The sequence below is a fragment of the Equus caballus genome, chromosome 5 (assembly GCF_041296265.1).
Source record: "Equus caballus isolate H_3958 breed thoroughbred chromosome 5, TB-T2T, whole genome shotgun sequence".
Taxonomy (NCBI): Eukaryota; Metazoa; Chordata; class Mammalia; order Perissodactyla; family Equidae; genus Equus; species Equus caballus.
In genome coordinates, this window is record NC_091688.1 from 6,381,738 (window position 1) to 6,405,348 (window position 23,611).

Sequence of the window (23,611 nt, forward strand, 5' to 3'; positions counted from 1 at the left end):
TTTCTGTTTTTCAAAAAAGGTTTATGCAATACAAAAATGAACTCCAAAGGAGGACTAACCAAACTTATCTTACTAAACCCAATTTGACTGTAAGGAGCTGAGAAATAAAAATTAAACTTACAAATCTGAGAAATGAAAATTTACCAAGACTGTAAAACAAGCAAGAACCAATCCCACTTGCTCTGGAAAGAACATCTTAGAAGTCTCTGTCAACAACTCACTTGAAAATTTCTGCCCTGTGCCCATACCCAACCTGCAAGTCAATTAAAAGTGACTGCTGTCTATCGTCTTACCCAATTCCTACCCATTCCCTGCTTTTGAAAGCCTGTCCTGAAATAACCTGAGTTCTAATGTTAACTCTAACCTTAATCCTATGAAACTTTCTCTATAACTTCCCTTTGTAAGATGTTATGAGACATTTTTTAAAGTGCTCTCCCTTGCTGGCAAGATTATTTGAAAACTCAGCTTTCCTGTCTGACATAGGTTTTGCTGGTAATTTTTGTGGGGACATACCGGTTGATGTCTTAGAGGTCATGTCTAATCCTACACTTGTTTATCTCATTTTGATACACTAGTCGTATTAAATATAATTTTTCTATACTGGAATGAAGATAGCACCTCGTTTTCCAAGTTTAGAATACTATAGTTAGGTATCAATCCTAGATTATTAAAATATACACAATCTGCCCATGAACATAATTAGAGCTACTAAAAGAGAAAGGGCCATCATTCAAAATCTCAATGACACAAACCTGTGTTAGTATCAAATCACACGGGCCTGTGGCTGGCTAGAAAGACAACAGACATCAGTCTCTTACCAGAGAACCTAGGCACATCCCTTTTCCCATAAAGACCCTATAGATACAATGCGCCATTAGTATAGAAATCTCTTGACAGGGCTATGTAGTAGTACTGCCTATGGAAGGTCAGTTCTTGTCTAGATGACAGTATTCTGGTCTTCTTTAGAGTCTGGATTGTAAACTTTCATATTGTTGAAACTTTGTGTTGTTGAGTTTTGTATTCCCAGTGTCTATATTAGCATCTGGAACATAGTATGTGCTTAATAAACATGTATTAAATGTTTGACAACCAGTAACGTCAGGGGAGGAATTTGTTTACCAACTGGGGAAGAATTTATGAGGTTCTCAAATACTTCACACAAAGTTGAGGGAGTACGAAAGGACAAAAATCTAACTGGGGTTTTAGAAGCTCTCTGTGTAGAAGCTTCTGTTCTCCCCTTCACGAATCTCAAGGCCTGGAAGAGAAAAGGCAATGGTCAATTGCCATATACAGGCATACCTTGGCTCATTGCACTTTGCTTTATTGTGCTTTGCAGGTACTGTGGTTTTTACAAATTGGAGGTTTGTGGCAACCCTGTGTCAAGCAAGTCTGTCAGCACCATTTTTCCAACCGCCTTTGCTTACTTCATATCTCTGTATCACATTTTGATAATTCTCACAATTCAAACTTTTCCATTATTGTTATTCTATTTGCTATGGTGATCTGTGATCAGTGATCTTTGATGTTACTATTGTAATTGTTTTTGGGTGCCATGAACCACATCCACATAACATAGCGAATCTAATCAATAAATGTGTGTGTTCTGACTGCTCCACCAACCAGCTCTTCCCGTCTCTCCCCATCTCCTCAGGCCTCCCTATTTCCTGAGACACAACAATATAGAAATTAGGCTAAAATAAGCCTACAATGGCCTCTAAGTTTTCAAGTGAAAGGAAGAGTCACATGTCTCTCACTTAAAATCAAAAGCTACAAATGATTAAGCTTAGTGAGGAAAGCATGTCAGAAGCTGAGATAGGCTGAAAGTTAGGCAACTTGAGCCAAACAGCCAAGTTATGAACGCAAAGGAAAATTTTCTGAAGGAAATTAAAAGTGCTACCCCAGGGGTCGGCCCGGCAGCGCAGTGGTTAAGTTCGCACGTTCTCCTTCTTGGCGGCCTGGGGTTCGCTGGTTCGGATCCCGTGTGCGGACATGGCACTGCTTGGCATGCCATGCTGTGGTAGGTGTCCCACGTATAAAGTAGAGGAAGATGGGCATGGATGTTAGCTCAGGGCCAGTCTTCCTCAGTAAAAAAGAGGAGGACTGGCAGTAGTTAGCTCAGGGCTAATCTTCCTCACAAAAAAAAAATAAAGTGCTACTCCAGTAAACACAGGAATGATAAGAAAGCAAAACAGCCTTATTGCTGATATGGAGAAAGTTTTAGTTGTCTAGATAGAAGATCAAACCAGCCACAACAGTCCCTAAGCCAAAGCCTAACCCAGAGAAGGCCCTAACTCTCTTCAATTCTATGAAGACTGAGAGAGGCGAGGAAGCTGCAGAAGAAAAGTCTAAAGCCAGCAGAGGTTGGTTCAGGAGGTTTAAGGAAAGAAGCTGTCTCCATAACACAAAAGTGCCAGGTGAAGCAGCAAGTGCTGATGTCGAGGCTGCAGCAAGTTCTCCAGAAGCTAATTAATGAAGGTGGCTACACTAAGTAACAGTTTTTCAATGTAGACAAAACAGTCTTCTGTTGGAAGAAGATACCATCAAGGACTTTCACAGCTAGAGGAGAAGCCAATGCCTGGCTTCAAAGCTTCAATGGACAGGCTGATTTTCTGGTTAGTGGCTATGCAACTGGTGACTTTAGTTGAAGCCGATGCTCATTTACCATTCCAAAAATCCTAGCGCCCTTAAGAATTATGTTAAATCTACTCTGCCTGTGTTCTATAAATGGAACAACAAAGTCTGGATGACAGCACATCTGTTTACAACATGGTTTACTGAATATTTTAAGCCCACTGTTGAGACCTACTGCTCAGAAAGAAAGACTGCTTTCCAATTATTACCGCTCACTGACAATACATCTGGTCACCCAAGAACTCTGATGGAGATGTACAACAAGATTAATGTTGTTTTCATGCCTGCTAACACAACATCCATTCTGTAACCCACGAATCATGGAGTAATTTCCACTTTTAAGTCTTATTATTTAAGAAATACATTTCATAAGGCTATAGCTGCCATAGGTAGTGATCCCTCTGATGGATCTGAGCAAATTAAATTGAAAACCTTTCGGAAAGGATTGACCATTCTAGATGCCATTAAGAACATTTGTTATTCATGGGAAGAGGTCAAAATATCAACATTAACAGGAGTTTGGAAGAAGTTGATTCCAACCCTCATGGATGACTGTGAGGGGTTCAAGACTTCAGTGAAAGAAGTAACTGCAGATGTGGTGGAAGCAGCAAGAAAACTAGAATTACAAGTGGAGCCTGAAGATGTGACTGAATTGCTGCAACCCCATGACAAAACTTTAACAGATGAGGAGTTACTTCTTATAGACGAGCAAAGAAAGTGGCTTGAGGTGGAATCTACTCCCAGTGGATATGCTGTGAAGATTGTTGATATGACAACAAAGGATTGAGAACATTTTATAAACTTAGCTGATAAAGGAGTGGCAGGGATTGGAAGGATTCACTAGAATTCTGAAAGTTCTACTGTGGGTAAAATGCTGTCAAACAGCATCGCATGCCACAGAGAAACTGATCATGAAGGGAAGAGTCAATTGATGCGGCAAACTTCATTGTCTTATTTTAAGATACTGCTACAGCCACCACAACCTTCACCACCCTGATCAGTCAACAGCCATCAACATGGAGGCAAGACCCTCCACCAGCAAAAAAAATTATAACTAACTGAAGGCACACATGATACTTAGCACTTTTTAGCAATAAAGTTTTTTTGTTAAGGTATATACATTGTGTTTTAGACATAAAGCTATTGCACATTTAATAGACTACAGTATAGTGTAAAGATAATATTTACATGCACAAAAACCAAACCAAAAAATCTATTACTTGCTTTATCGAGATTCTGGCTTTACTACAGTGCTCTGAAACCAAACTCGCAACATCTCTGAGGTATGCCTGTAATCCCTTTGAAAGACCAAGACTCTAGGATCCTCTCTCCTTGCTTCCCTGCTCCTCTCTGTACCTACCTCATTCCCTGCCTCCTGAAGCTACATATAAGGCCTAATCAGACAGGAAACAGCTTGCTGATGAGGCCAGAGAAACTGCACCACCAAAGGCAATAATCCTCCATGGTACAAAGAGTACTAGCACTGCACATCTGTTTCAATTCACCAATTGAGGGCTTGGGCCCATATACCTTAAATCAATTCCATAATTTGGGGGACAAGTACTTTACACACAGAACGCATATTTCCTTAAGGCTTGCAAGGCATCTAGTTTTTCTTACTATTATTCCATGCTGTCTGTCTTGAGTGAACAAGAAATTTGTTTTCTTAAAGATAAATTGCCTTAAGCTACAAATACTCTCATTACTTCTAAATTTTTTTCAATTTTTTATTATTGTACAACTTGGTCATGTTAATATACCAGGAAATCAAAACCTAATGGTAAAGTCTTAAGGGATCAACCACTCCCATTCTAAGCAGGTTTCTAACAAACTATTTTAGAAAGTTGGTTATTTAGCTATTACTAATGCTAACTGGACAGAGACTTTGCATTCTCTTGACAGCCTATTTCTGGAGTTTCATCATCTTTGCTGTGTCTAATAAAAGTTTCTCCTGTTTCAAATTAAGCCAATTTCCTCTTGTTTTACCCTTCAAAAAGATTCAGGACTAGCAAACAGCACTCTGAGTTGTGATCAGTAATAGCTGAGCTCAAAGAACCAAAGACTGGCAGCTATACCTCAAGTGGATCTGAGAAACTATCTTTTTACTGATGTATTAAAATGGCCTACTCCTCAAATTTCTCCCAAACAAGGAAGTGCAGGAAGCAAGGAGTGTAACTTTGGTCTGAGGTTAGCTGATAATTAAATTGAGGTCAAATCCAAATAAGTCACCAGAGATTCAGAACGTGGGCAATGTAACAGATGATGCACTTCTACACTAGAAGAGGCAGCTTCCCACTTACTGCACTGTCCTCATCAAGGCCTTTTCAGTTATTGCCCTATTCAGTTAAGTGCCCTGATAGGAACTTTTAAAATGCCAAATTCAGCCATTTTTCAGGATAATCTTAAAGTAAACTATAAATAATAACATGTCTGGCCAAAATATATATAGTCCAAATACATACTCCAATACATACTTTCCACAGTTACAATCCAAACAGTGAACAGATTATCTTCTCATTCCATTTTAAAAATTAAAATGAGCAGAAAATAACATAGATAATTAACTATACCAAGGAAGGGAAATGTTGGTTGAGATATTTAATCTAGATATAAACGTCTCAACTAGGTCTGAGTTTTGGTCTAGTTTAAACAAAACATATTGAGTGACTGTCATATGGTAGATGCTTCATATATTTTTTCTCTAACCCTTAGAAGAGCTCTGCAATCCTCAGAAGTGTCATTGTAAACTGAATCACCAAAAAGTTAGCAAAATGCCTGTGGATACAGAGGGCCAATGTACTAACTCAAGCAATCAGACATCTCTTAGGAAGCCATACAGAGCTAGCTGATATATACAAGTTTCATTTTGCTGATTCTTCTTTGAAGTCCTCATATCAACAAGGCTCTTTATGAATGTAATAATCTAAAATAATTTTGTTTGTGGTTTTACATGTTAATTCTGACCAGGATTTAAAGTTCCTTCAAGGAGGGTAGGATCAACAAGTAAAATGAAGACTAAAAGTACTCATTGGATCTAGAAAAACGAAGGTCAGGTGACTTTCGTGAGCACCATTTCAATGAAGTAATGGAGGCAGAAGCCAGAGTTAGCATAGGTTGAAAGGAGGATGAGGAAAGTGAAGAAATGAAGTTAGTAATATGTAGAAAATTATTTCAAGATGTTGGTTCTAGAGAGAAGGCGAGAACTAGGACAGTATCTAGAAAAGTAAAGTAGACACAGGGTGGTGATGATTCCTGTTTAAGATGAGAGACTTGAGCCCAGAGTTTAGAAATAATTGGGAATAGAAATTTTTATCTTATAATAAATATACTCATATTTTATACTATATATTTTTATAATACAACTGAGCTGGCCTTTTGGAACTATCACTGACTTCCATTCTAAACCAAACATAGCTAATACGTAAATCTAAACATAGTATTACCTTCCATCTAACTTTTCTCAAAAGAAGGTAACTTAAAAATTATGTTAAAAGCAATTCAAAATAGACTGACATCTCTCTCCTTTCCTTATTGCTTAAGGTAAAATAATCACATACAGAACTTTAAGAAGTTTCTTATTCTTACACTATATATACAACAATGACATTAGTGATCTAATAGAAAATAGTACATGAGTCATGAAATTGTTCTCTAGGAGTAATAAATATTCTATATTCATAAACCCTGTGACCAGTGTGACAGTGGCTTACATGTAGGAAACATCTTGGTGGAGCAATAATTTAATATGTAAAGTTTCCCTGTTTTGATTTAGAGATCAAAGCTAAAATGTCAATGTACTCATTTAGTTTTAAACCAGTGATGATATACCCAGTCAAATCCAAAAAGCAGATGCTATCAAGTAAGATGAATTTCTGAAATAAAATGTAGGAAATTGACAAGAAGGTGCTTGACGGTGATTGCCCATTTTCATAAGAAAATCACTAACAGAAATGCCAACTTAGAAGATTTCCAATGAAGTTAATTGATTCTTTAAAATGTTATTCTGATCTTTCTAAAATGTTTAAGTTAAACTCTGAAAACTACTAAATAGGCTATCTTCAAGAAACTTTCTACAGGGTGAGCCAAAATAAAAAGTATAAATCCAGTTCAAAGAAGGAAGCAAGGAGGTTGTGTGTAGCAGTATATGCCACAAGTGAAAAAGATATCTAAAGTAATAATCTAGTATAAGGCACATCCCAGGTATGGGCCCAAGTCCCGGCAGAAGACTGGTGTGCAGCATGATTTGTGAAGAAAAGTCCTCACAGTGAGCAAGTTTCTAATACAGGACTCAGATTATCCCTCTGATCACATTCCTCTGGTTATATATTATTTAAAAACTTCTAAAGTCACGAATAACATTAATATTTTTGTGTGACTCATCATTCTAAAGCAACTTACAGAAAAAGTCTATGTATACAAGAAAAACTATCAAAGATTTGAAAAAACAGTTGATATAAGATTTGATTTATTAAAAAAATTTAATGGCCAAACTGCAAAGTTGACTGTGTTGAGTTGTGGCAGAAACTGTCACCAAATTTTCTGCTTCTAAGCAATAATTTCTCTGAAAACCAAGTGATTCTGAGATAACATGTAGACCAGACCTAAAACTCTGAATATGTATAAAATCTCTTTAAGTAAGGAGCCTATACTTAAAAGTTGAAAGCCAAAGGTATTAACAATGTTTAAAAAGTGAATTTAGTATCACTGTATTTTTTGAGCTTTATCAAATACAAATTTGTATTTATACTGAAAGCAAAGTTCTAAAGAGGTGTGCAATGTCTTTTTTCCCCCAAAATGAAGATTATTATACTTTGTATAAGAAGAAAAATTACTTACCGCTATAATATCTAATGTATTATCACAGACCTTTCGGATTTCATTATTTTTATCATGCATCAGATCTATGAGATATGCTGGAGCTTCTGAATATAAGTGGTTAAAGATACAACTGTATTTGAAATTGAGGCTACTCAGTCATATTTAGAAAATCCTGTATTTTCTAAATTTACATGCTAACTTAAAATTTAACTTCAAATTTTAAAATAAAATCATTCATACAAGATGACCAGAAAGATTTAATATTTCATTTGTTTAAAAAACAGGGATAACAAGGATAAGAAAGAAAAACAAAAACTAGATAAAAATGAATAAGAAAATAGAGCCAGTAAATCTCAGAGAGCAAAAGGGCATATTTTTGAAAACATGAAAAGTGTGAAAATAACTGAAGAGGGAGCACCAGAGCTGCATAGCTATAAAAACTTTCTTGATTGTTCTGGCCCTCATAAAAGTTCAGGAAAATTAGTTTCACACTAAAAGAGGAACAGAGGGGCTGGCCCAGTGATTAAGTTTGTGTGCTCAACTTTGGTGGCCCAGGGTTCATGGGTTCGGATCCCAGGCACAGACCTACACATTGCTTATCAAGCCATGCTGAGGCAGTGTCCCACATACAAAATAGAGGAAGACTGGTACAGATGTTAACTCAGGGACAATCTTCCTCAAGCAAAAAGAGGAAGATTGGTAACAGATGTTAGCTCAGGGCCAATCTTTCTCATCAAAAAAAAAAAAAAAAAAAGAAAAGAAAAAGAAAAGAAAAAAAGAGCAACAGAGAAGAATCACAAACCAATTCCCTATATTGTTATCATAAGAAAGAGAAAACAGAAGACATTTTCACATAAAGATGGAAGCTGCAACCTAATAATTCAAAAAGAGACAAAAGAATTTAAGAAAACAATAGACTATGGATGACAGAACAATATAAATCAGAATTAGAAAACTCAGAGAAATAAAATAATTCAGCAAAGAACTGAAAATAAAAGTAAAAATAATTTCAGGTACTTAAAACTAAATTTATAGTAACACAAGAGTAAATAAAAACAACAGATAAAATTAAGAGAAACAGAAGGTAAAAAGGAAGAAAATCTGTAAAATTAAAAAATAAATGAAAAGAGATTTAAAAAAGATTAGAAAATGACAGTTATTAAAGCCAGGCAAAGAAGATCCAACATAATAGAAATCCCAAAGAAGACAACCAAATCACAGAACAAATACTAAAAGTTATAATTCAAGAAAACTTTCCTGAAATTTTTAAAAAAGGACAAAATTACATACTGAAAGAGCACAATTGCATACTTGGAAAAATCAAGCAAGGATGATGAATACCAAGTCAAATTCTAATAAAACTACTTGGCTTTAAAGAAACAAAAACATTCCCTTTGGTCTTCCTGGCAAAAAGACTGAGACACTTATAAGGGAAAGAAAAGTAAATTGTCATCAGACTTTCTGACAGATACCAATAATTAGTAGACTGAAGACTTCTCACTGGCAGCATTCAGGCCGGAAGACGGTGGAAAAATGCCTTCAAGTTGCTGAAGAAAACAAGTGGCAACCTGGAATTCCATATTCTGCTTAATTATTCTTAAAGAGGACAAACTAGTTATTTTCAAATGCAGATATATTTTATTATTCATGGATATTCACTAAGCAGTATAAAAGAATATAATTCATTATGAAAGAAAATCAACTCTGAGAAATAGAGGAATGGAATTCAAGGAAAAAACAGTAAAAGAGGAAATGGGTCAAGATATTGTAAATCCCAAATAAGCCCTGGTTTTTAAAAGGCAATAATTAAAATAATAATTAAATTTAAAATGCTAGAAAAATGTTATAAAAATAAGGTAAAACTATTACACTTAACAGCAAATAACATGGAAGATGGAAATAGGGACATTAGACTTGCAAGGATAGATACATTCCTTTAGAACTTGGTGATAATGTGTGTTGAAATTTGAGTTTTAACTCTCAAAAGAAGTGGAATGTGTAAATAACAAATAAGTAGGGAGAAAAGGAAGAGCAAAGAAAAATCAATACAGAAACCTCAATGAATCTAACAGAGGCAGTGAAGCAAGAGAAAGTTTTGATCTCCAATACTTCTAGTCTGCCTTGGTTAAAACCATACTTGAAACAGAGGCCCAAGGTTTCTACCAAGAAACTCTAGCATGTGTGCAAGCAAATGATATTCTTTGTAGCAAACGACATGCTTTGTAGCACTGATTATAATCCTAAAAAAATTTTTATTGAAGCTGGCCTGGTGGTGTAGTAGTTAAGTTTGTGCACTCCACTTTGGCAGCCCAGGATTAGTGGGTTTGGATGCCAGGTGTGGACATACACACTGTTCATCAAGCCATGCTGTGGTGGCATCCCTCATACAAAATAGAGGCAGACTGGCACAGATGTTAGCCCAGTGACAATCTTCCTCAAGCAAAAAGAGGAAGACTGATAACAGATGTTAGCTCAGGGCCAATCTTCCTCACCAAAAGAAAAAAAATTTTTTTTATCGAGTTTCATAGCAAGTGGCAAAGACAGAGGTTAACCCAGATCTTCTACTTGTCAGTGTTACTTACTAGTTTTTTGGGGAAAAGAAAAGATATATTTAAAATGTAGAAAAATATAGCTGTGTAGCCTCTGGAATGTATTTTTTTTTAAATTTGAAAAGAATATGGTGTTTATTTCCTGTCTTCTCCCCAGAAATGTAAGTTCCATTCGGGCAAGGACTTTGTCTATTTTGTTCACACAGTATCCCCAGCTCTGAGAGCAAAACAGGTGCTCAATAAATTGTTATTTAATGAATAAATAAATAAGAACTACTCTACATATTCTACATGGTTTTTGTGAGGATAAAATGAAAATAAAATTCTTAGGAAAATCTTAGAAATTCTCAGGGGGAATCTAAAAGGACCTAGACAAATTTGTTTTTTTTTATTTCCTTATTGCAATTGTTGGGATTATATGAAAATTCATTATTACAATAGCATTGGTTCTCAGTTTCAGGTTCTCAAATCCTATGAATTGTGCTGAGAGCCATTTTTAATATTCCAAACATCTTAATATAAATCATATATTTACCTAAAATAAGTCTACACTAGCCATCTCCAATGTCAAGTTTCTCTCATTCTGTTTAAAATTATATCAAATAATACTGATCAAATTTTCTAATTTAAAAAATAATGGGAAAAAAGTGATTTCTTGTCTAATAAATCTCTATTTAAAATATTTAAATACATTGCTTTCATAGAGAAAATCACAACAAAATGCTTAAAATTATGGTGAAATATTTTAATAATAATTTTTAGTTGCCAGCCCTGGTGGTCTAGTGGTAAAGATTCAGTGCTCTCACTGCCTTGGCCCAGGTTCGTTTCCTAGTCAGGGCACGCCACCCATCTGTCGGTTGTCATACTGTGGCGCCTGCATGTTGCTGAGATGCTGAAAGCTGTGCCACTGGGATTTCAAATACTAGCAGGGCCACCCATGGTGGACAGGTTTCAGAGGGGCTTCTAGACTAAGACACTCTAGGAAGAAGGACCTGCCACCAACTTACGAAAACACTGGCCATTAAAACCCTGTGAATAGCAGCAGAGCACTGTCTGACGTAGTGCTGAAAGGTAAGAGGATGGCTCACAAAGACTGGACAGAGTCCTGCTCTGCTGTACACAGGGTCACTAGGAGTCGAAATCAACTTGATGGCATTAAGAACAAATTTTTAATTATGTGACAAAATACTTAAGAAGACATAAATGTCACTGACATCAACAAAAATCCTGGTTTTTGAAGATCAAACTGCTGGGCAAAAGCACTTCAGCAATCTTCATCCAATCTTAAGACGTGGATGAAAGCATCAGATCTAAGTAGTATTCCTTGATGCTTTCGTAAAAATTTTAATTCACCACATGTTTTCTCTCTCATTCTCAACGTTCTCAACATGTTATACTGTTCAGAATAACTATTTAAGAAGTACTGACTTCAGGTTCAATAGCTTAATAAAAACCGAACTTGAGAAAAAAGGAAAATAAAGTTACATTGAGAAGAAAACTCAAATGGAATGGGTCTTAATACTGTGAGCTTTGATAATAAGGTCCTGAGAGTACATGTGAAACAGACAGACCAGAGCAGGGACAGTAACACTTATCCACCATGTGTCAGGCACTCAGCAGGAACTTTACATCATTCTTCTTTGTCTTCACAAAAAACCCTACGAGAAGCCATGTAAACAAGGGTTGTCTTTCAGAGAAGTTACCCAGGAAAGCTATACTTTCATTTTCATGTTTTTTAATACGTGTTTCTTACAGTGTGTTCTATAGTTACATAAATATTCCATATATAAAAATATCCTTTTAGAGACTCTCAACCCAGAAAAGCATATTAAAGGTTCCAAGAAGACTCTGTAGCAAGAAAATCTATTTAATTCAGGGTTTCCCAAACTCATTTATTACAAAACCTTTTTTCATTAATCAACTATTAATACTATAGTAATATGTTCCATGGAACACAGCCAGGAAAAGTTAATTTGTTTCAATGATGTTAACATGGCTCAAAAGTGTATTTGGAATTTATATTCCTGGGAGAGTTAGTTTATAGGCTACATTTAAAAACTATTACTACGATAAAAGGTGATCTCTCAATGTAGCTGATAAGGCAAAACAGTATTTGCATTTTGGTAGCTCATATCAAAATGGGCATTTCTCAAGTAGACTTGTTATTCATCAGACTTGATTCTTGGAGACCTTATATAGTTCCAGAAATTAAACTTGTCTTCCAAAGCAAGCCAATTTTCCTCCAAAGATGATACTTAAAGCATGTGTTATTGGCTTTGATTGTAATACCAGGGGAGTTTCAAAATGTTTTGAGCAATAGTCTATCATCATTGAAGAGAAAAAAGTCTCCCAAGGCCTTAATTTTAAAAGGGCATTAACCATTTAGATACATGAGTTCACTGAGCAAACGAGTACTGACTGCATGCTAGGTACTATATTAAGTTTTGGGTATAGATAAAAATGAGGAAAACAAAGCCAGTCCTTGAGCTTGAGGAGCTCAAAATCTTTTGGTAGAGAAAAGTACATAAATACATAATCTAAAGTACTTTATTAGAGGTGAAAATAAATTACTCCTACAGGGAACGAGGGAGGAACAGGATTAGAAAGGCTTATCTGAGAAGATAGTTGATATACTTATCTTTGATGAGCTGAAAACTGTCAGGTAAAAAAATGGAGAGAAATGCATTTGAGGTTGATAAGGCACACAAAGAGGCAGTAAGTTAGGACAAGGTGGGTCATATCTGATACACGAGAAATTGGGTGTGCTAAGACAAAATTATATATCATAAGGTTATAGGGGAAACTTTGGGAATATAGGCTAACATCAGGTTTTGAAAAGCTATGTATGCTAAGCAAAAGAATTTAGATTTTTCTCATGGGTAATGAAGGATTTTATGCAGTAGAGATCAAAAGCAGATTTTTTTTTTTGTACATAAGCAGGCAGACCATCACAATTAAAAAAAACAAAGATGGGGCTGGCCCGGTGGCGCAGAGGTTAAGTGCGCGCGTTCCACTTCGGTGGCCCAGGTTTTGCTGGTTTGGATCCCGGGTGCAGACATGGCACTGCTTGGCAAGCGATGCTGTGGTAGGCGTCCCACATATAAAGTAGAGGAAGATGGGCATGGACGTTAGCTCAGGACCAGTCCTCCTCAGAAAAAAGAGGAGGATTGGCAGCAGTTAGCTCAGGGCTAATCTTCCTCAAAAAAAAAAAAGAAAAAGAAACACAACCCCCCCCCCCAAAAAAAAACAAAGACACAAAGATTCAGCTTAGATACCACTTTCACTGCCAGCCTTTCATAACATCCCCAGACTTGGTCATATATCCTCTCCTTTGCCCTATGCACATACTTTTATGATACTGATCACACTAGATCATAATTTTATATTTCTTATTTACTTGTCTATCTCTCCCATTAGACTACAAACTCCTGGAGGACAGGAACTGACTTTTTCATACATCCAGCAGTTAAAACAGTATCTGTTAGATGGTCAGCACCTGATAAATGTTTGCAGAATAAATGAATAATTGTGTAGTAAAAGAGAGAACAGACACAAAATTTTCTGCTATAGGACTGGGTGGATGATACTGTTATTTACCCACTGTGAATAGAAAAGGTAGACTGTTTTTTAGGGAAAGATGTTGGTAATATTGAGTACCCTTTTGGATGCAATAATGATAAACCACCACTTAGTGAGTATCTCTGTGTGTTGGGAACTATTATAGGCAATTAAAATCTGTTAGTACTTATAACAATCCTATAAGATAGGTTGCCTTTTTTATTTTAATAATATTATGGCCATTTTATTAATGCAAGATTGTATGCTCAAGGACGTTAAGTAACTAACTAAAGGTCCTATAGCTTATAAGTGGTAAAAGATAATTTAAAATTAGGGCTATCTGACTATAATGCTCTGTAGGCTACACCACACAATGCCACTTTAGGTAGGTGCAAGACATCCAGGCGGCAGTTAGAAACAAATGCCTGGGACTCAAGAAAGAGGTTTTGAAGATATTAAATACTTACCATATAGTTGGTAGCTGAAATCATGGGAATAGATGTGTTTTCCCATGTAGAGTGAATGAAGTAAGATTAAAAGAGGACTAAGGATAGTCCTAGGAACCTCTGACATTTAAGTTATGTTAATAGAGAAAGAAGTTCTGTCATGTTTATGTTGCTCTCTAAATTTATTTCAAAGCTTGATATTTTCTAGATTATTTGAACATTTGTAAGAAAAAATACCTAAAGATGCATCTCTTCTGAATATGTGAAATGTCATTGTCTATTGTAAACATTGAAAGGATACGTGTCTCCTTGATTATGACATCTCTTGTGGCTTGGTGGAAAACCATCTGGTAGAAGACATAAATTATCTGACACACAAATTCATCATCTTCTTGTTGAGCTGAAAGAAAACAGAAAACTTCAAATGAAAGAATACTATGTTTATATACAAAATTGAACAACAGAGAGGGGAAAAATGGAGAATGAGAAAAACTAAAAGTGACAATGAGCCACGTAAAAGGACAATTAGTTTAAATTATTTACAATTTATGGGTGGCATATATCCTTTACATTTTAGGCGTTTTTTTGTAAATTACATGATGATGATCAGAGAGGAAATTTCATAGCATTTTTCAGAAGTTTTAGTAAATTTGGTTGTAGTTAAACTAAATAGGTTAAATTATTTTAAAATACAAAGATAAAAAATAAGATTTTGTGAAAGAGAAATTATATCATCTCTGAGCTTAAACTAGACTACTTGAGATTGTCTCAAAAGATTAGGTTGTATTTAGGAAGCACTGAGGAACAAAATTGGTTTAAGGGAGCAGTAACAGTGCTTCTCTGTAATTTTCACTATGTTTTGCCACCAGGTATAAAGAAATTACCACCATTATTTATTTATTTTGGTCCATCATAAGAATTCTTCAAACAATTCTACTTTGTGAAATAAATCTAGTTCTATTTTGTCTCTGTAATGTTGACTTCACATGAAAAAAACAGTTCTTAAAAAAGATCACACCTTCTAAATTCTAAATTTTTGGTAGAAATTAGACTAGTAAAAAGAGGTATTTTTCTTTGTTGAATAACGTTAACAAAAGTAAACTTAGTGACATGAAATAATAAGGTACTTTAGTTTCAATCTAATTAATTATAAAAGTAAAATAATTTATCTAATATATAGGTTAATTAATAAATATTTAAAATCAAACAAACAATACTTTAACAGAACAGCTGATGTCCACTGATTGATATGTAATGAGAACAGGAAATACTTAAAGAAATCTAATTTTTAGATACTGGTTATAAGATTTGATTTACTAATAGTAAGTGTGCTATCAACTCTTGGCAACAGTTCAGTATCTGTTAGACACAGATTTACAGGTCAACAGAGTATACAACTAGTCGTGTGAAATAAACTGTGGGCCCCTTAAAGTCCAATCTATTTCAAATGATTTTCCTCACTAACGTGCCAAAGTATTAGTCTCCCAGACTACTTAGGCTAAAATTCTATTAATTACTCTTTGGTATACAGTGTCCCCCCTCTTACCCCCGAGGGTTCTAATTTGAAAATTCATATATTTCTTAAAAAGAGTAGTATACAGCCTCTGCCTGTGATAACCTCATATCAGAGTTAGAGAACATCAAAACATAGTAAAACCCCTGAGCTAGCTCTATTAACTTGCCTTATCTGTAACTCAGCTCTCTCAATCACCATCAGTGTGGGACAGAAATTCAAGGACAGAGGCCATTTTGTCTCAACATTCTCCAGCTCACCACAAAATCTTCATTCTTGCTCTGCCAACTACATTGCCTTCACTTTCACCTCCCAACTATCTAGTCTCTCTTCTAATTATTTCTAATCTGAAAACTATTGGCTGTGAGAAGGGTGTACCAAAGTAAATACATATGTACTATATGTAGGAATACTTAAAATATGGAAGTATTATCTCTAGATGACCTATTAAAATGCATTATGTTAAAGAATTTACAAATCAAATTTTTAAAAATTCAAAAGAGAGAAATGGGCAAAAGACTTAAATAGGCACTTCACTTTATTAGCCATATCTAAAAGGCTAATAAACACCAAGAGGTACTCAGTTTCATTAGGGAAATGCAAATTAAAACCACAATGAAATACCACTACAAAGGTTACAATTAAAAAGACTGATGGGGCCGGCCTGCTGGCATAGTGGTTGAGTTCATGCACTCCATTTCAGTGGCCCGGGGTTCACAGGTTTGGATTCCTGGTGCGGACCTACACACCATTCATGAAGCCATGCTGTAGCGGCATCCCAAATACAGAATAAAGGAAGACTGCCACAGATGTTAGCTTAGGGTCAATCTTTCTCACACACTCACACACACACACACACACACGCAAACACACAGACTGACAATGACCAGATATAGTGGTGATACAGAACAACTAGAACTTCTGTACATTGCTGGTAGGACTGAAAATTGGCACAACTATTTTGGAAAACAGATTGACATTATTTACTAAAACCAAATATATACTACTTTATGACCCAATAATTCTACTCCTAGGTATGTGTCTAATAGAAATGAGTACATATGTTCACCAAATGAAAGGTTTAAGAATGTTTATAGGAGCACTACAGTCATGTGTCGCTTAAGAACAGGGATTAGTTTTGAGAAAGGTATCATTAGACGATTTCATCCTTGTGAGAATATCATAGATTTGTACTTACACAAACCTAGATGATATAGCCTACGACACATCCAGGCTATAGGGTATTTATCTTATAGGGTCACCATGAAACATGTGGTCCATCGTTGGCTGAATTGTCATTATATGCCACATAACTGTATTTAAAATAGCCCTTTTCCTTTCAAAAAACAACAACAACAAAACAGAAACAAAACCACCCTACTATCCATCAATAGTAGAAAGGATACATAGTGGTATATTTACACATCAATGAAAAGAAACACACTGCTGTACATAACATAGATGAATCTCACATTTATAACATAGGGCAAAAGAAACTAGATTCGACTTACATGAAGTTCAAAACCAAGCAAAATTAATCTATTGGTAATAAAGGATAGAAATCAGTTTGGAGAAGGTGATAATGACTGGGAAGTGACAGAAGAGGGACTTCTGGAGTGCTGGTAATATTTTATTTTCTTATGTGAATGGGAATAACATGGGTATGCTCACTTCGAAAATTCACTGAGCTATATACACTTATAATTTGTATATTTTTCTTTACGTATGTTACACTTCAAAAAAGTCCATTAAAATAATACAAAATGTATATTATATATAATACCTGGTACAGGAAAGACTGAGATGAGTGTCCTTTTAGGTTCCCATATTAGTATATTTAACTTCTATACTACAACTACTTTTAATGAATAATATCTGCTATGGACTGAATTGCATCCCTCCAAAGTTCATATGTTGAAGCCCTAACTCCAAATGTGATTATATTTGGAGAAGAGGCTCTAAGGAAGTAATCAAGGTTAAATGAGGTCATAAGGGTGGAGTCGTCATCTTATAAGATTAGTATTTTTATAAGAAGAGATGCCAGAAAGCCTGAGCTCGCTCATGTGCTCTCTGCCGCATGAGGATGTAAGGATACTCTCTCTTTTTCTGCCACAGTGGCCTGCTACAAGCCAGGAAGAAAGACCTCACCAGGAACCAAATCAGCTGGCACCTTGATTTTGGACTTGCAAGTCTCTAGAACTATGAGAAAATAAATTTCTGTTGTTTAAGCCACCAGTCTGTGGTATTTTGTTATGGCAGCCTGAGCAGACTAAGACAAGGTCCAGAGAACTTGACCCTAAAAGAATAACATTAGATTTAGATAAATTTTGTATGCCATATGCAGAACAATGAACCCTGGCCCCTTAAGAGCAATACAAAGGTAAGGGGGAAGACTAACTAGGCCTCCAGTGTCCAATATTGCAACTATAAGCCACTGTGGCTAATCAAATTAAAAAATAAATAAAAGTAAAAATTCAGGGTCTCAGTCCCAACAGCAACATTTCAAGTACTAAATAGCCACGCACATAGGACAGTGCAGATAAAAAACATTTCCTTCCTTGCAGAAAGTTTAGAGGACAATACTATATCTGGATCTAAGAGGGAATATGATACTTAGAATTAAGCTTCCAAATGACCTTTCTGATTAGAAATCAAGATATTAAAAAACAAGTTTGCATAAGAGATCCAATTCAACCAACACAAAGTTCAGCAAAAAGAAGAAATGATAGAATATTGGTTGTTCAAAGCTGATGAGAGGAGGGCAATTATCTGTAAAACTGGTTCTGAATTGCTTTATAGCAACATTCTTTTTTTTCTTTTTTTTTGGTGAGGAAGATTGGCCCTAAGCTAACATCTATGTCAATCTTCCTCTAGCTTTTTGTATGTGAGATGCTGCCCACAGCACTGCTTGACGAGCAGTATGTAGGTCTGTGCCTGGGATCTGAAGCTGTGAACCCCTGGCTGCTCAAGTGGAGTGTGCAAACTTAACCACTATGCCTCTGGGCTGGCCCCTATAGCAAAATTCTTAACTTTGCAACCTGAAGTTCTTTGATATTACTCTATCTAATCCCAGTAAGAGGTATATATAATACATTTTTCTTAACTATATAATTTAATTTGGTATAAGATGGTTAATGTAACAAGATAAATAATATTTCATGATTGTAGACTATATTTTATATTTAAAGATGTAAACTGACTTGTTTATATATTAGCATAAAAATAAATTAAGATTAAATTATAATTTACCATTTAGCAATTCGATGAGTGCAGGGATTATCCCAGATTTGGCTAGCAATGCAGCACAAGAGTCATCCATAGACACAGTTCCAATCATTATAACCACTTCTAAAACAAGGTCATCTTCTGCAGCACCTAGTAAAGTCAAATCACAGAAAGTTTTCATTGAAATGTCCTGATCCAAATCCTTTTATATTACCAAAATTTCAATGTACAGAAAAGATACTGAAAGCTCTTAAATCAGTTCTTATGAATCCTTAACATGCTTAAAAATTTGTCTTTTTTCAAAATTTCCATATTCACTGATGACAGTGGTGAGGGAGGACAGCAGAGAAGTCAAAATAATCTTTGAAAATACAAATGAATGGCAACGTAAACAGAAAACAGAAGTCTCACTGGATGCCTCAAAGAACTTTGCACATGCATGTGTACACGTGTGTGGGGGGGATGGTATTTGGTAAACTAAAAAAGTAAGAAAGGAGGGAAGATAGGGAAGGAAAACTAATATTAAGAAAATATATTGTCATGGGGGCCAGCGTTGTGGCATAGAGGTTAAGTTCAGTGCACTCCACTTTGATGGCCTGGGTTTGTGGGTTTGGATCCCAGATGCGGACCTACACGACTCATCAGCCATGCTGTGGCAGTGACCCACATACAAAAGAGAGGAAGATTGGCACAGATGTTAGCTCAGGGCTAATCTTCCTCAAGCAAAAAATGAGGAATATTGGCAACAGACGTTAGCTCAGGGAGAATGTTCCTCAGCAAAAAAAAAAAAAAAGAACGAAAGAAAGAAAGAAAGAACATATGTTAGGCAAAGGAGTATATACAAAGAGGAGAAAGAAACTAGAACCAGAGGTGTTGGAAGAAAATGTGTTACCTATATAATAATAGTCACAAAATACTGCTCTAGCAGCCTTATTTGCAACAGCAAGAAATAACTTACTGATTATCCAAAAGTGAAATATTTACCACAGACCTGGTTTTAGTTTATCCTTGAGGTATGGAACTAACTTGTACTCCTTAAGAACCAATTCCCAGTCTAAGTCTGGAATGGTCAAATTTGCAAGTGTTCCTAAACATTCAATCACAAACTCCTCCTCTTCATCATTAGAGATCTGGGCTGCAAGGTCCCCAACATAATCCTGAACAAAACAGAATTTTAATACAAGTTTAAAACATGATTTCTGCAAAAGAATCAATCCAATAATTTAACCCATAGGAAGAGAAGATAAGTATCAAATATCACTCTTTGGTTTTAATAATCTTAAGCTAAACTGCTAAGGGAGCCTAGGGAACTGGTTTAAGGTAAGAAAACTGGAGTGAGGATGGAAGGGTTAGGAGGAGGGATCACAAAACATAAACAACGTTAAAACTTAGGTTGAGATTTCTAGGAGCTAAATTTAGGACAAAGTTGGTAACAGAAGTGCCAACTTGGATAGTGAGTTAATATTTGATGAGAGCTCAGGAAGTTATATTTCCAAATATAGCACTTTGAAGCTTCAGTTCTCAGGCTATTTTAACAGAGAGAAAGCCAAAAACTATACTTACAATAAACAAAGTTTTAGTTGGTCCATCATGCTGGGAAATGTTCCTAATCATTTTCATCAGCAATGGATCTTTGAATTTCAGAGCCCTCTTCATGAGCATCTTCAGCCCATTTCCTGAGAGAGAAAAAGAGAAAATTTCTCCACTAAATTTAGGTTCACTTAAGTTTACTGATTTTTTAATTTATAGTTCTCAAAAAACCCTCAATTTACATATAGTAAAATGCATAATTTTAAGTGTATACTAGATTAATTTTGATAAATGTATGCCCCTGTGTAACTATAGCCATATCAAGATACAGAACATTTCTATTCACTCCAGACAGTTCCCTTGTGCCCCTTCCCAGTCAATCCTATGCCCCAAACACAATCACTTTTCTTCCTTTCTCCTCCTTTTCCTCTTCCTTCTCTTTTCCTTCTCTTTCTTCTTTTCAAACATAGATCAGTTTTGCCTGTTCTAGAATTGCACATAAACGCAATTCACACAGTATGTACTCTTTTGTATATGGAATATGCAACACAGATTTTTCAAATATAAATACTTTTTGACCCATAAAAATTATACTTCTAGGAATTTATCCTAAGAATATGAAAACGGAAATGTGGATTCAGAGAAAAGAAAATTACTGTGGCACTGTTTGTAACAGAAAAGAAGTGGCAACAAACTAAATATTCAAAATAGCAGGGATTTTGCAGCTATTTGCAATTATGTTTTATAAAAGTACTTAATCACTTAAAATGACATTCAAGATATTATTAATTTTAAAAAAACAGGTCACCAGGTAGAGAGAAAAGAACCCCATTTTACTTTAAAAATATGCATAAGCATTGCACCAAAATTTTACCTATGATTATCTCTGGATAGTCAGAATAAAATTTTAATGTTTTCCTATTTGCTTATTTGTACTCTTTATATGTATACTTTTCAAATAAGAAAAAACTACTGAGCAGACTCTGAAATATCGTAACGCATAGCAAGTCATCTATGAAGATATTATAGAAATAATACCTAATACATTTGTATTGTATCATCTTACATTGTAACAGAGTGCTTTGCAAATAAAAAAATTTCAGCCAGAAAATATTTTTAAATGTTAAATTTCAATTAAAGGTAACTGCCCTTGGTTTATAAAATGTTACTGAAGGGTAAGAGTTTCTACTCATGATATAAGAGTATTCTGAGTCTATTTGACCATTAAGGATTATAGCCATAATTTTAAAAACAATTAAAAAATATGATTTATATAGCTACTATAGCTCTTAATTCCTTATTATCTATTTTCCATCATATGCCAATTGCCATATGATAGAGGTTATCTATGAGGCTCAAAGGCACTAACCTTCACAGATAAGCTGTACATTCCTTTTGTTAGCAGCAAGATTAATGCAGAATGAAATGAGTTCCAAGTCAATTCGCTCATCCGAACATTCAAAGAGCATCTTCATTAACTAGCAAGAAGCACAGGGAATATTTTACTTAAAGTAACACAAAAACCAGAAGCAGTATTTTATTACAATGTGTTTTAAAATAATATAATACAACTACATTTTTAACATATAGAAGTGGTAGGCTCCACTACTGAATAACTGAAAAAATAAATGATTAATGAACTACTAGATGCTCAGCATTAAATATAAACTTCAAAGTTCAGTGGAGAATACAAGAGAAATAGATAAAGCCTCTATATTTAAGGAATTTAAAATATTGTGTGGAAGTGGATTCTGAGCATTCAGAGCAAAGAAAATAACTTGTGCAAAGCTTACAAGGCAGGAAAGAACATGATTCTTCTGAAGAATGAAAGGAAGGCAAGCATGGTTGAGTGAGAGAGAAAGTTTTGAGAGATAAGGTAAAAGCCAGATTATGCAGGGTCTTGAAGTGCATGTTAAGGATTTGGGGCTTCATCCTAAGGATAATGGGAAGCCATTAAAGCCTTCTAAATAAGGAAAGTGTCAAGATAAGATTTGTATTTCAAAAAGATCTGGCTGATGTAGAAAATAGACTGAAACAGGGTAAGAAAATGTGGGAAAACCATCTAGGAGGCTAGAGGAAAAGTCCAGGTAAGATCATGGCTGCCCGGACTAGGGAGGACAGTAGGGGTGAGATAAAAGAATAGATCAGAGATATATTTAGGCAAGAGGATAAAAATCGGATTTAATAACTGACTAGATGTTGGCGTAAAGGGAGAGGAATAGGCAAAGATGACTCCCAGGTTTCTGCACTGAGCAACAACATGGATGGCAGTGCTAACACTTACTGAGCAACAACATGGATGGCAGTGCTAACAAAAACTGAAGCTAGGGTAGGAGAAAACTTTAAAGAAAAGATCGTAATTTTGGTTTAAGATGTGTTAAGTTTAAGCTGCCTATGTGATAGTAAAAGTTATAACTGCAAGCCTGAGTTTAGAAGAAACGTTTGGACTAGAGGTATAATTTTAGGAATTATATATGGTTGATAACTTGAAGCTGTAGGCTGGATCCAATCACTTGGGCATGGGTATAAAATGAGAAAAGAACTCTATTTAATGATAAGAGAAAGAGAAGGATGGTCTGAGAAGCTGCAGACGGAAAAGTAGTAGGAAAAGGTAGGGTACCTAGGCCATTTAGCAGTAATCCAAATTTATTGTGATGAGAGATAGTTGCTATAATAAAGGAGAAATTAACAAATTTTATGCTATAGTTTTGCAAAGCTAGTCTTCTATTATTGGTAAATCAGCAAATTAACTTAGTGTATATTATGTAAAGGTATTTTTCTCTAAGTCAAATTGCTAACATATGGAAGTGAACCCTAAAATTTGTAATCTAAAAATTTCTTATGTTTTCCCTCAGGACGATATCTTTTTTAGATAAACATGTCCTTGTGAATCCAGCACAGTGACTTATATACAGTAAGTGAATAATAACTATTTGTTGACTGGTTAGACCCTATTCTGTTAAATCTTGTTTTGATTATTCTCTCTGTTAGTTCCAGATTACTTCTAAGTTTTAGAAAGGATACATGGTCAACACACAAAAATCAACCTTATTTCTATGTGCTAGAAATGAAAAACTGGAAACCAAAATTAAAAACACAAATCCATTTATAATTGCTCCAAAAAATTAAAATACTTAGGTAAAATTCTAACAAAACTACATTATATATATATAAATCACCATATGCTAAAACTACAAAACATTATAGCAGATGAATAATTGGTATGTATCATGACTTTTCCCAGAGGGCCGCTCTTTAACCACAAATGTTGCTGCTAATGGAATCTTTGGGTAAAGAATCATTAACACTTAATAACGTTACAGAATAAAAAAATTCTATGG

At 35.2% G+C, this 23,611-nt stretch overlaps 1 protein-coding gene across 8 annotated transcripts in view; it reads right to left on the bottom strand.

The window, feature by feature from the left end:
* The window catches only part of KIFAP3 (kinesin associated protein 3), a 178,893-nt gene that overhangs the window by 41,700 nt on the left and 113,582 nt on the right, over positions 1 to 23,611 (bottom strand). For all 8 annotated transcript variants that reach the window (XM_023640529.2, XM_070267657.1, XM_023640528.2 and 5 more), the window contains 6 exons: positions 21,640 to 21,748; positions 20,304 to 20,416; positions 19,732 to 19,897; positions 18,765 to 18,890; positions 14,304 to 14,402; positions 7,468 to 7,553 (listed from right to left, as the gene is read on the bottom strand). In XM_023640529.2, coding sequence (XP_023496297.1) covers positions 7,468 to 7,553; positions 14,304 to 14,402; positions 18,765 to 18,890; positions 19,732 to 19,897; positions 20,304 to 20,416; positions 21,640 to 21,748 — 699 coding nt within the window. The remainder of the gene's footprint in view (positions 1 to 7,467; positions 7,554 to 14,303; positions 14,403 to 18,764; positions 18,891 to 19,731; positions 19,898 to 20,303; positions 20,417 to 21,639; positions 21,749 to 23,611) is intronic.